At 37.9% G+C, this 13,966-nt stretch overlaps 1 protein-coding gene across 1 annotated transcript in view; it reads right to left on the reverse strand.

Moving 5' to 3' along the window:
* Positions 1-13,966, reverse strand: part of Rbbp8 (RB binding protein 8, endonuclease) — a 69,993-nt gene that overhangs the window by 29,481 nt on the left and 26,546 nt on the right. The window contains exons 6-8 of the mRNA XM_075969296.1: positions 11,404-11,470; positions 4,493-4,668; positions 451-555 (exon numbers count right to left, since the gene is read on the reverse strand). Coding sequence (XP_075825411.1) covers positions 451-555; positions 4,493-4,668; positions 11,404-11,470 — 348 coding nt within the window. The remainder of the gene's footprint in view (positions 1-450; positions 556-4,492; positions 4,669-11,403; positions 11,471-13,966) is intronic.

Consider the following 13,966-nt stretch of genomic DNA (forward strand, 5'->3'; position numbering starts at 1 on the left):
AAACAAACAAACAAACAGCAAAGGCTTTGTTTAGTGCCTGACACAGAAGACTCTTAAATACTTAATGGATGAAGGAATAAATCAAAATAAAGTCTTTTTACTTAAACTGTTAGAACTTTGTATTAGATTTGATAGTAACATGAATTAATACTAGCATAACATTACTTTTTCAAACAAAGCTTTAAAGTCGAAAGGTGGTGGCACACACCTTTAATCCTAGCACCCAGGAGGAAGAGGCAGATGGATCTCTGAGTTTGGGGCCAACCTGGTCTACGTAGCAGGTTCAGGACAACCAAGAGTACACAGAGAAACCCTGTCTCAAACAAACAAACAAAATCAAAACAACAACAACCCTCCCATACCTTTAAAATACTGCCTAATTCTGACTGTTGGTCATTTTTGCCTACCAACAACCACAGTTTTAAACTTAGAACCTCAGTATCTACTTACTAGACAGGGGTGAGTGACTTTGCTTGCAAGTGTCAGCTACTAGAATTTCATGTTCCTCAGAGTTATGTGGTGCAGGAGCTAAAGCCTTGGAAATTTTTCTTAATTCTGAGAAAAAAAAAGAAAGTTACATAATAAACAATGAAAAAGATGTTATCAAGCTTTATTCTGATAAGTCAATATAAATTTGCCTTTAATGCATTACAACCATTATTTTATTGACACAATTCTCACAAGTCTTACGTTTCACTGAGAAAGAAAGCGCAGGCTAGGATAGTGGGAGAGAGGGGACTGGAACTAGTTAGCTTCTTCTGACCGAAGTCACCTAGGTAGTGACATTTCAGACACTTTCCTTCTATGGGATAAAGCACTACGTTTACTGAAAATGTTATTGGGTCGTCTTTCTTTACAATCTGTCCTGAAAGGAAACTCTAAGGTGTGCTTTATTGGAAATACTTTTACTGCTTAAGGACTTAGTTCAAAGACAAAAGGACAAGGTAAAGGAATGGAGCTGTACTTTAATTATAACTTGAAAACTAAAAAGTGTTAAAAACTGTTAAGATAAGTAAATATGATAAAGAGAATAACACTAATTAAGTCTTTAAATTATTTCTTATTCTTATTTTCTAAGTTAAAAAAAAGAAGAGTAAAAAAAAAAAGAAGAGTAAGACTAAAACTAGGTTTTAAAGTATTTATGTTATACGCCTGTTTTCTACAATTAGGAAATAAGACAGAAGACTTACGGATACAAATGACTACTAATAAAATCACTGCAGCTGTTTTCTATACATTCAAATGAATAGATCACAGTTCATATTCTGCCCAAACTTAAAGATCAATAAATGCTCACTTAAGACACAGGGTCTTATATTTTAACTCCAATTAGATGAAGGATTTAAAAACATTTCTTTTCTTTTCCACTAGATGGTGATGAAATCTCACAACTGGAAGAAACTGCCAAGTCTTATATTTTTCAAATAAAGATGTAACTAATTTTTTTAGAATTTTAATTTCTATTAAAAATTTTCATACAATATATTTTGATCATAGACTCTTTCCACCCAAATCTTCCCTACCAATTCAACTTCATATTCTTGCTCTCAAAAACAAAACCCGGAAAAAAATTTTCTAAAACCCCATCAAAACAAAGTAAATTAAAAAAATAGCGAGCATGCGCGCGCGCACGCGCGTGCGCGCACGCGCACACACACACACACACACACACACACACACACACACACACACACACTAAAACGAACAAAACAACCCAAGGAATGAGTTTGTTTTATGTTGGCTAACTAACTACTCCTGGGCATGAGGCCTGCCTAGAATGTGGTTGATAAACCTCAAGACACTTCCTCTCCCAGTAAGTTATCTTATCGACTGCAAATAGCTTCTTAGTTACGATAGGTCTTTGTGCCCAGTTCCCATTCTCAGTGCTGGAAGCTGGTCTAGTTTAAACCTCTGCAGGTCTGGTGTACACTGTCACAGTCTCTGTGAGTTCATGTGTGTCAGCCCTATTGTGTCTTGAAGAATCTATTTATTTCCTGGAGTCATCTACCACCTCTGACTCTTTCCAATCTTTCCGCCTCTTCTTTTGCACACATCCCTGAGCCTCCACAACACAGATTTGATAAAGACATCCCATTTAGGGTCAAGCGCTTCAAACTCTTTCACTCTCTGAATGTTTTCAGTTGTACATCTTTGTTAATTGCCATCTACTGCAAGAAGCTTCTCTGACAGGGACTGAAGAATGTTCTGCTCTATAGGTATGGCAATATGTCAGCAGGGGTAATTTTATTGCTAATGCCTTTGGCAGAATAACTGTAGTAGCTTTTCCCCTTAAGTCCATAACCTATCTAGTTCCAGGTTCTTGTCCACATTAGTAGCATCAGATAGGGGTTCCATCTCATTAAGTGGGCCCAAAATCCAATCAAAAAGTGGCTGATTACTTCCATAACATTTGTGTCACTATTGTTTTATAGGCAGATAGATGTCTGCTGTAGATTGCAGGCTTTGTACTTGGGTGAAAGTGATTGTTTTTCTCCTCTTCTAGTGCATAAAACCTTCCAGAACCATGAATGCTAGCTAGTCAAGAGGGGTAAAGTTTCTAGCTGGGCACCAACTCAACTTCCTGTTCAATAACATAAATAAGTTGTGTCTCCAGCAAGAGGGCCTCACCATCAGGTTACGGAGAGCTTCCAACAGCCTTGGAAACAGCCTGTCATGTCTGTGAGGTGGTGGCCAACAATTCAACTAGATGTAACCCATTTCTGGCACTGGAAGTTTTACTTGGTGGCTTAAGATGTCTAGTTGGGACACTGTCTCCCCCGATATACGGTGACTCTATTTAAATTCCTCCCACATACGTATATATTTTAGGAAATTTCTACAGTAGCAGGTTTCCATGTGGTTTTTCAAAGGCCCTTTGGTGTTGTCCTGTACCCTGCCTCTCATCACCCTCTCCACTTAACTCTAGTCTAGTTTTCCGGGTCTCTTTATGGGGCCAGTACACTTCTACTTTCAGTGCAAATGTAGTAAGACTTATTTACACTTTCAAAGAATAAAGATCTAATTAATTTTTAAGATTTATCTGTTTTACACATTTATATGTATGTGTGTCTTGCCTGCATATACCACATGCCCACAGATGTCCGAATCAGATCCCTGGCACTTGAGTTATGGATGGGTGTAAGCCACCATGCAGGTGCTGGAAATTAACCCAGGTCCTATGCAAGCACAAGTTACAAGTACTCTTAACCACTAAGCCATCTCTCCAGAATCCTAGATTCATTTATTTTTTTAGTTTATGTATATGGGTGTTTTGTCTGCATGTATATCTGTGTATCACATATGTGCCTGATGTCTGTGGAGACCATGTAAGGGAAATGAGTCTCATAGAACTAGAATTAAAGATAGCTGTGTTATACTATGTGGTTTTTTTGGTAACTGAATCTGAGTTCTCTGAAAGAGCAGCCATTGCTCTCATCTGCTAAGCCACCTCTCCAAGCAAATAGATCTACTTACTTTTTAAAGCATAAAGTATTCACTTTATACAAATATCTCTACAACTTAACAGACCTCCCTTTTTAAAACATTTAAAATATTCTGGATTAAGAATTGGTCTTTGTTCTTAAGTTTAAATGGGCAATTAAAAAACAATCACAATGTCATGTCACATAAGCTACAAGTATAAGACCACTTGAGAAAGTAATTTTTGAAGCATTTAGCCGAAATAGTAAACTGGGATGGAATTAAAAACAGTTTCCACAAGCCAGGCGTGATAGAGCACGCCTTTAATCCCCAGCCCTTGGGAGACAGAGATGGGGGATCTGAGTTGGAGACCAGCCTGGTCAATAGTGCAAGTTCTAAGACAACCAAGGCTACAAACAGAAATCCTGTCTCAAAAAAACAAAAACAAAACAAACAGAAGGGAAACATTAAGCCAGGCATAGTGGCACACGCCTTCAATCCCAGCACTCTGGAGCCAGAGTCAACCGATCTCTGTGAGTTTGAAGCCAACCTGATCTACAGAGTAAGTTTCAGGACTGTCAAGGGTACAGAGAGACTCTGTCTCGAAAAGAAAAAAGAAATAAGTTCAATGAAGTATATACATTAAAAAAAAAATCTATGCAGAGGGCTGGAGAGATGGATCAGCAGTTAAGAGCATTTGCTGCTTTTGCAGTTTCTGGGCTTGGCTCCCAGCATCCACAAGGCATATAGCACACAACCTCCTGAAATTCCAGTTCCTAGGAATCCAACACTCTATTCTAACCTCACAGATGAGCTCCAGTCACATATATATTTACTCAGACACAAATACACACATAAATTATGCACATATTCAGATAGACATACAGCTCATGTCTGTATATAATGCCAGCAGAAAAATACTTTATTAGTCATTTTACTAAAGGAAGTTCAAGTCACAGTGATATCCTTGATTATCTGAACAACGTTCACCTTCCTTCCACCAAACCAGATTACATAAGAACAGTAAGTGAAGATTTTACAAAAGCAGCTAAAACACAACTCCGACCCTTACCATTTGTACATACAGAGTGCTCCAATTTAGAATGTGTTTGTTCTATGTATCGGACATGGAGATTCTCCTTTTTTCGTAGTCGGTTAATGCCAGAAAATGAAAAGGATGTTATTGGTGAATCTGGGATAATGTTTTCCTCACATTCAAGCTCAGCTACTTGATCCTGTTGATCATTTCTAGAGCAAAATGACAAATTAAAAGAGAATAAATCTGTAAATATAAAACATCTACTAAATATCTGTTAACTATGGTAGAATATATATACAAAGATAAAAGAGATGCTAAACCTTGCATCTAATGTTCCAAAGCCACAGACCAGAGAAGTATGCAAATAAGTCAGTACAAAGTGAGGAATATTACTAGAATTCTTAATCTAAACTATTTGAAACATTTGGAATTGAAGTAGAAAGTACAGATCACAGTGTTCTGAGGTAAAAATAAAGGTATTTTGAATGGCAAAGAAGCCAAACAGTGTGAGGAAAGGTATGCAAAAGTGTATACTTGTGTTGCCTAAGGGAAAGCTGGAATTACAGGACACCCTGAGTGAATGTGTCCATAACCGAAGAGAAAAAGAATTAAGGTTACAGAGCATAAAAGGATGTGATAATTTAACAAGAGTGTACAAGACTGATTGGAACAGGAAGAAAGAAAGGAAGTCAATTAGACAGGAGTGTAAAAGAACAGGCAAGATTCTGTGGTCTGAACTGCGATGCTCACACTTGTATGGAAAGGAAACGACCAATGTTAAACGATATGGCAGTGAAAACAAATGGTACACAGGACGGTAATGCTGACATGCAAACTACCAACAGTTGTGGGTTTACATTTCCAGGACATGTCCAAAGTGCTTTATTATGACTTTAATTATTACTATGACTATGTAAAATATTATTTTACTCTTATTTTGCAATTAGGAGATAAAGAAATAAAAATACAGTCACTTATTCCAATAGTAAAAGAGCTAGGACTGAAATTTAGCGTAGACTCTGGAGTAAGTTACTCTTAGTACAGCTCCCGAGTCTAAAGACCAACCACAGTCGGCGTCTAGCCCTGCTTCTACTGAGCTCTGCTTACCCCATCTCTCAACACAGCAGTCACAACAGTCCTGGTAAAACTCAAGTCTTATCAATTAAATATGATCACAACCCTGCACATCTCTCCACTTCACTGAGAATACATGTCTGAGGTTCCCCAAACATGCTAAATATACTGTCTTAGGCTCAGTGCTTTAGTCATTCTGTTTGGAGTGCCCTTGCCCACATGGATACTCATATCCTTTATGTCTTTGCTGTAATTTAATTTCTTACTACCATATTAATGAAGTAGGACCTAACTATGCAGACCAAGCTGGTCTCAAATTTTTCCTTCTGCCTCAGCCTCCTGAGTGCTTGGATTATAGGCATGCTTCACTGTGCTTGGCTGTGCTAGAGTTTTAATGTTAAAATTGCAAGTCCTTTCCTTAAATTAACAAGGTTCTTCTGTTTATCATAAAAATGCTACCTAACAAACTATGTAACTTATGATTTTTATTGATTACCATGATGAATCACAACAGTCTAAAGAACAAGTATGTAATGGGTAGTACACAATTTGTTGAATGACTGACATTTTCAGGCTTCACTAAAGAAATAAATCTGTGATGATCTCAGCAACTGTTCTTGCCTAACTCGATTCAGGACCAATGACACCTAGAAAAATTGGGTTTGGATTGAATTGTAATGACCTATGCCAAACCACTGTTGACCTTATTAACTAATCAATAGTACTATTCTGTCAACCATTTAATTTTTAAAGACCAAACTAGTTATATTATTTGAAAATTAGTTTGTTACATGACTTCAAAGAACTACTTAAGAATTTTATAAACTACAATCACCAGAGATTGATAGAAGGCTGGCGAGATGAGTCGGTAGGTAAAGGTGCGTGTTATGTGAACTGGCAACCTTAACACATATAAAGATGGAAGGACAGAAATGACTGTACAAAGCTGTCCTCTGACCTCCACAGGTGTACCATGATGCCCACACACACACACACACACAAAAAATAAATCTAGCTGGGCGGTGGTGGGGCACGCCTTTAATCCCAGCACTCGGAAGGCAGAGGCAGGTGGATCTCTGTGAGTTCGAGGCCAGCCTGGTCTACAAGAGCTAGTTCCTGGACAGGCACCAAAGCTACAGAGAAACCTGAGAAACAAACAAACAAGCAAACAAATAAATAAATAAATCTACGACAAAGGCAAATGTTTACCTAACAAATATTTACACTTTAATTTCCTGAATAAAACCAGCATTATTTGTTATCTATAACTCTTTAACATTATAAAAGACAACCCTAGAACTAATATCTAATTTTTTCTCATTGATAAAAATCATTGTGTAAGCCAGGCGGTGGTGGCGCACGCCTGTAATCCCAGCACTCAGGAGGCAGAAGCAGGCGGATCTCTGTGAGTTCGAGGCCAGCCTGGTCTACAAAGGGAGTTCCAGGACAGACTCCAAAGCTACAGAGAAACCCTGTCTCGAAAAACCAAAAAAAAAAAAAAAAAAATCATTGTGTATATATACACATACATACATACACAGGCACTAATGTGTATATCATGTTTTGATATGTTGATACTGTGGAATGATTAAATCAAGCTGACTAGTAAATTCACTTTTTAACCCATTTTATAAAGTAAAACATTTAAAACCTATATTTGTACCAAACTTTAAATATACAATGTGTTATATTTTAGTTACCATTCTGTGCAATATATTTTACATGTAATTTTTAATAACTTAATAGTAGTATAAAAACAAAAGTTAGATCCTTGCAAGTTAATGGAGTGTAAAACTCTGGTGACCTAGCTTCTGCTTGACCTCACTTTTGATACCTCAAAACAGCTGGCTGGCTCACCTTACTCTTTAATTTGTTGACTGTCCTTCATGAAGGCTCTTCAGAGCGCCATTTAAGTTTTTGCTCAGTGATCCAGGTAGGATCTAAACACAGAGCAAGGCTGCCAGCGCCTCATCTTTGTTTCTTTTTACTAATGCATGTAGAGCCAATATTAAGTAAAATCAAACATACATATTATCTTTTCTCTGCCCTCTACTTGCAAATTTGTTATTTTGAATATAAATGCAGGACTTTAGAGACATGACTCTAATAACAAAGAAATAATAAAGGTTTCTTTTCTTTTTTTTAAGATTTATTTATTTGTTTGTTTATTTATTTATTTGGTATACAGTGTTAGCCTACAGGCTAGAAGAGAGTACCAGATCTCATTATGGATGGTTGTGAACCACCATGTGATTGCTGGGAGTTGAACTCAGGACCTCTGGAAGAGCAGCCAGTGCTCTTAATCTCTGTGCCATCTCTCCAGTCCAATGAAGGAACCTTTTATTATCTATTACACACACACACAGACACACACACACACAGACACACACACACACACACGCACACACACACACACACACACACACACACACACACACACACACTTCTTTTGCTTCTGGTCCCAGGAGGTAAAGTTAGGATCAACGCTGTAATTCTAAACAAGCTTAGAAAACACGTCAAAAATTTCATCTTGCTAATGAATTTGCACCAAAACTAATCAAACAATGGTTGAAGACATCATACAACAAAGTCACTTTTAGAGGCAATAAAACAAATCCTCTGAAATTCTGTGTAGACTCCTTTGATCAAAGAAAGACCCTCCTACACTGTTTTGACTAAGCATGTCCTAAATAAAACACTTGCACTTTGAATGTCTGTGACAAGTCTTTATTGTAGTACTTTTGATGGAGGAAGGTCAATGGTTAAATAAAAAGAAACTGCTTGGCCCTCATTGGTTAGAAGATAGGTGGGAGGAGTAAACAGAACAGAACGCTGGGAGGAAGAGGAAGTGAGCTCAGACTCCACAGCTCTCCTCTCGGGAGCAGACGCCTCAGAGAGACGCCATGCTCCCAGCTCCCAGGCAGACGCACACGATGAAGCTCCGACCCAGGATGGACATAGGCTAGAATCTTCCTGGTAAGCGCACCTAGGGGCGCTACACAGATGATTAGAAATGGGCTAAATTAATATGTGAGAATTAGCCTAGAAGAGGCTAGATAGAAATGGGCCAAGCAGTGATTAAATGAATACAGTTTGTGTGTTGTTATTAAGGGCATAAGCTAGCCAGGCAGCCGGGGTGCTGGGGACGCAGCAGACCGTCACCCTTATTACTACATACTTTAAAAAAAAAATCAGGATCAAGATTAGAATTAATATTTCTTTTTAAAAAATATTTATTTAGTGTATATATGTGTGTGTCAAAGTGTCTGCATGTGTATCACATGCACGCAGGAACCTGTGGAGGACAGAAAAGAGCACTGGATCTCTTGGAAATGGAGTTACAGGCAATTGTGAGCAGCTTTAACAGTGCTGCAAGAGCTGTAAGCAGTCCTAACCCAAGCCCTCTCTCCAGACTAAGACTAATATTTCTATCAAGCAAATGACAATTTAGTTTCAATATACTTAACACACTTTCGGCTTTTAGGCAAACACCCACTTAATTCTGCATGCGCTCTAAACACTTAGTGTCTTATCTATTGGCTTTAAAGATGCAAATAACAAGGCTAGTATTTTCAAAGCTAATGTATCATATGCTACATGTGCTGTATCATGTTGCAAATAAAAATATGTCAAAAATAACCTATCTGAAATCCTTGGAAGCAAGAAATATTCAGATTTATTTTTAATGAAAATACAGAGCACACAGACCATAACACATGTAGTAGAGTCTGAGGCATCATTAGCAATAAATACCTTGATACAATCACTGCAAAACATGTGACTATTCACATAGACTAAGATAAACAGACTACACATAGCACTCTGGCAGTTGAAATAAACACAGGTTGTCAACACATGAAATAAACACAAACAACTTTGGGGCTCAGATCTCTTTTCATCACAAAAGATGAGTGCTTGCATTTTCACATACTCGTTATAGACTTAGTCTTTTCTAGTCTTGAGTTTTTGGAGGTGCCTATTTGTTTGTTTGATTCTTGGTTTTTCAAGGTAGGGTTTCTCTGTGTTGCCTTGGCTGTGCTGGAACTCACTCTGTAGACCAGGCTGGCCTTGAACTCAGAGATTCACCTACTTCTGCCTCTTAGGATCAAAGCTGTGCTTTGCCACTGCCGGGGTTAGATGCCTATTTAAATGTAAAAGGATATTAAGAGTTCTGTAACATGATGCTAGAGAAATGTTTCAGTGGTTAAGAGCACTGACTACTCTTCCAAAGGACCCAAGTTCAATTCCCATCACCCGCATGGCAGCTCACAACTGTCTGTAATTCCAGATTCAGGGGATATGACATCCTCAGACATACATGTAGGCAAAACACTAATGTTCATTAAAAAAAAATTCTGTAACACCACACACTGCAGGGATTGCCTGAATATAACAGTTTAAAAAAGGAAACACATACAGAAGGCAGCCATCTTAGAATGCCTGCTGTGTCAGTTAACTTGTGGTTCTTGAGACCACAATATCAAAGGCAAATGTAGTGAGACCCAAGACTCCATTTCAAAACTTAAATACAAGCCAAAACAACAAAAACTCTAAAACAATATAAATTTACAATAAGTATCTAAGGGTTTCCATTGCTGTGATAAAACACCATGATCAAGGACCGGTGGAGGTGGATCATGCCTTTAATCCCAGCACTCAGGAGACAAAGGCAGGTGGACTTCTGTGAGCTCAAGGCCATCCTGATCTGCAGAGGTAGTTCCAAGACAGCTAAAGCTACACAGAAAAACCCTGTCTTGAAAAACCCAAACCAAACAAACCAAAACCCAAACGAACACCTATCATGATCAAAAGCAACTTGGGAGGAAAGGGTCTATTTCAGGTTACATGTCCTGATCACCGTGCACCATGAAAGGAAATCAAAACAGGAACTAAAGGCATGAAAATGAAGGCAGGAACTGAAGTAGAGAGGGAAGAACCGCTTACTGGCTTGTTCTTCATCGCCTGCTCAGCCTACTTTCTTTTACTACCCAGGACCACCTGCCTATGTGTAGCACCAAATACAATAGGCTGAGGTCTCCCACAACAGTCAATCAAGAAAATGCCCATAGGCTTGTAAACAGACCAATCTGGTAGGGAAACTATCTCAACCAAAGTTTCTTCTTCCCAAATAACTCCACCTGTGTCAAGCTGACATGAAACCAGCCAGTACAGTGGGAACTGAAAGTAAGCCATATCACTACTCTGAATTTTGTCAGACCAGATTAGAAAAAAAGTATGTTTCTACATTTTGAGATAGTGTTGCACAGTAGAAAAAACCAAGGCTTTTAATTCTGAAGATATAGGTTTGGTTAGTGTTCGTACTACTCACTAGTGACGAAACTATAAGTAAGTCATTTGACTTTGTGAGCTTTGCTTCTCTCATCTGTAAAATATGGATAATAAACTACTCTGCAGAATCACAGTATAGATTAGGAATGATACAAAACAGAACAGCAGGGGAAAACGGGAGAACAAAAAGTTATTTTCATTCCTACAGAGAAAGGAAGAGGGAACAAAAATAGAAGAGGGAAGTTGTTTTATATGCCTAAGAATTCTGCAAGAGGAAGTACTTATGAAGCTTCTACAACACTGGAAAAAGAAGTAAATAATTTTAAATATTTATTTGAACTATAAAATAATAAAATAATTTTTCTCCTATTTATGTTATTTGATGCTCTAAATGTTTTAAGATGTTGATAGATATTCCCCAAAACATAACAAAATGCAGCAATTTCCTCTGAAGTTTTTACTGTACAGCACTTCATAATTTTAAAAAATGAGATTTGTGACTATTAGTTTGTACAACTAAATGTGATAAAAGCAAGAAAAGTAGGAGAATGCTCTCGCTGCAGCTGAGAGAAAATACTCACTCAGTTTTCTGCTGCAGTTGCTCAGAAAGCTTTTTGTTTTCTTCCTGAAGAGTATTCTTTTCATTCACTGATAAACATGGAAGAGAAAGCAGATTGATGTCCACGTCAGTTCTTACGACAACATTTATGAAGAAACTAGGACTTTATTCCTTTGCTTTTGAGACAAGGTTTTACTCTGTAGCCCAGGCTGTTTTGAAACTCAGTATATGGGCCAGGATAGCCTAAAAAACAAAACAAAACAAAACAAAAAACCCCAAAACAACAACACAAACAAAAACACAGAAATTCTCCTGCCTCAACTTCTTAAAAGGGATTGCTGACACCTGACCAGAAATGACGATTTCAAATCCTAAATCATAATGTTATGCAAGGTCAGTACTACTGTGCAAAACTAGCTTGCTCCTGGGCAGTGATTACTGTATTTCATATCATGCCAATTCTATGTAACTGATTAATTGATAATTTTATCTAATGCTTATGAGTAAAAGAATATTAAGGAGTGAAGTCTAATTAGTCACACTGAGGACAAGAAAAAATTCTATCTGAGTTATTCAGTCCTATTTTCAAATATTATTTTAGACACCTTGAAATAAATTTAATTACAAAAATAGTATTTCAGGCTGGGCGATGGTGGCACATGCCTTTAATCCCAGCACTCGGGAGGCAGAGGCAGGTGGATCTCTGTGAGTTCAAGACCAGCCTGGTCTACAGAGCTAGTTCCAGGACAGGCTCCAAAGCCACAGAGAAACCCTGTCTCGAAAAACCAAAAAAAAAAAAAAAAAAAAAAAAAAAGAAAAGGTATTTTCTAGTGTCCCCAAGGTCTGGGTTTGATATTGAGTATTACAAACAATAATGCTCAATATTAGTAAAATACTTATAAGCACATTTGTAAAATTAATCTTTCTTTATACCTTTTTGTGAATAATTTAAACATGTCCTACTATAAGTTGTACCTGATGGAATCTATCTCTATTCTATCTTTCTGTCCTTGTTTAATTTATAAGGCAGAGAAATAACTACAGGATGTAACTTCCACTGGAGACAGCCCCAGGTTCCTATCAGAACCTGCATGGATCTGCATGAGACAGAATATTAGAGCTGAAAGAAGTAAACACAAGCCCCCACTCCTAACTCAGGAGCACTTTCAACTTATAAACACTTGCAAATGAAAATTTAGTTTCCTCCAAGGGAGTCTCATGGGGAAACAAGCTTTAAGAGTAAGCTGCATGCCCAGCAGCAGACAAATGGCATCTTTGGGGGTTCCTTGTCTCACAATGTCATGTTAGGGCTCTTCTTTTTTTTTTTTTTTCTTTTTCGAGACAGGGTTTCTCCGTAGCTTTTGGTTCCTGTCCTGGAACTAGCTCTTGTAGACCAGGCTGGCCTTGAACTCACAGAGATCCACCTGCCTCTGCCTCCTGAGTGCTGGGATTAAAGGTGTGCGCCACCACCGCCTGGCCTTCTTTTTTTCCTTAATTTTTTTAACTGATTTTATTTATCTGTTTTTTTCTTCTCTCATTTTACCATACATATAGATTCTTTGCATATATACAATGGCTTCCAGTTTAGTGTTTTCAAGGGATTCGAGAGTGTGCTCTTGGGCTCTTTTCCCTCTGCTTGTTTTGTCCTACAACAATGTCAGTTTTGTTTCACGTTATTACATTTTATTGTCACAGAAGTCTGTTTTCTAATGAGAGAAGAAAGGGGGTGGATCAGAATCGAAGGAGGTGAGGAGGATCTGGGAGAAGTAGAAGAGGAGAAAGTGTAATCAGTTTTCAATGAAAGTAATAACAAAATCTTATTTTACCTACAGCAAAACTTACCACAATCCATGTGAAGTCGCTCTATAGCACAACATTTTTTTTTCTTCACATATACTAACAATATACAAAGGGAAGTCGTGGGAGAATATGCATAAAATTTAGCCTTTCAATTCTTTTTTTTTTTTTTTTTTTTTTTTACTTTTTATTTAACTTTATTATGTTTGTTGGTGTGAAGGTGTCAGATCTCATGGAACTGCATTTTCAGACAGTTGTGAGCTGCCATGTGGGTGCTGGGAATCGAACCCGGGTCCTCTGGAAGAGCAGTCAGTGCTCTTAACCGCTGAGCCATCTCTCCAGCCCCAGCCTTTCAATTCTTAACTTTGCAGTAGGTTTTTTTTATTTTTTAGACAGGGTTTCTCTGTAGCTTTGGAGCCTGTTCTGCAACTAGCTCTTGCAGACCAGGCTGGTCTCAAACTCACATAGATCCACCTGCCTCTGCCTCCTGAGTGCTGGGATTAAAAGTGTGCACCACCACCCGGCTTTCAGTATGTCTTAAATACTATGCCAGATGTCAATTTTACCATTCCCATTATCAATGCTGTTGCTTTTATTTAGAAATAGACTGGACTGACTGGCCCTTTCATACAATGGGCTAACAATTTCTTCAAGAATTCTTGGAGAATTTGTCCAGTAAATTTTACTTTTAATATTAAAGAAGGAATTAATAAATGGTCGCTGGGGAGATGGCCCCATGTTAAAATGCTTGCTGTATCACGTCTCCAGCATCCACATAAAACCATGGT

The sequence above is a fragment of the Microtus pennsylvanicus genome, chromosome 4 (assembly GCF_037038515.1).
Source record: "Microtus pennsylvanicus isolate mMicPen1 chromosome 4, mMicPen1.hap1, whole genome shotgun sequence".
Lineage (NCBI taxonomy): Eukaryota > Metazoa > Chordata > Mammalia > Rodentia > Cricetidae > Microtus > Microtus pennsylvanicus.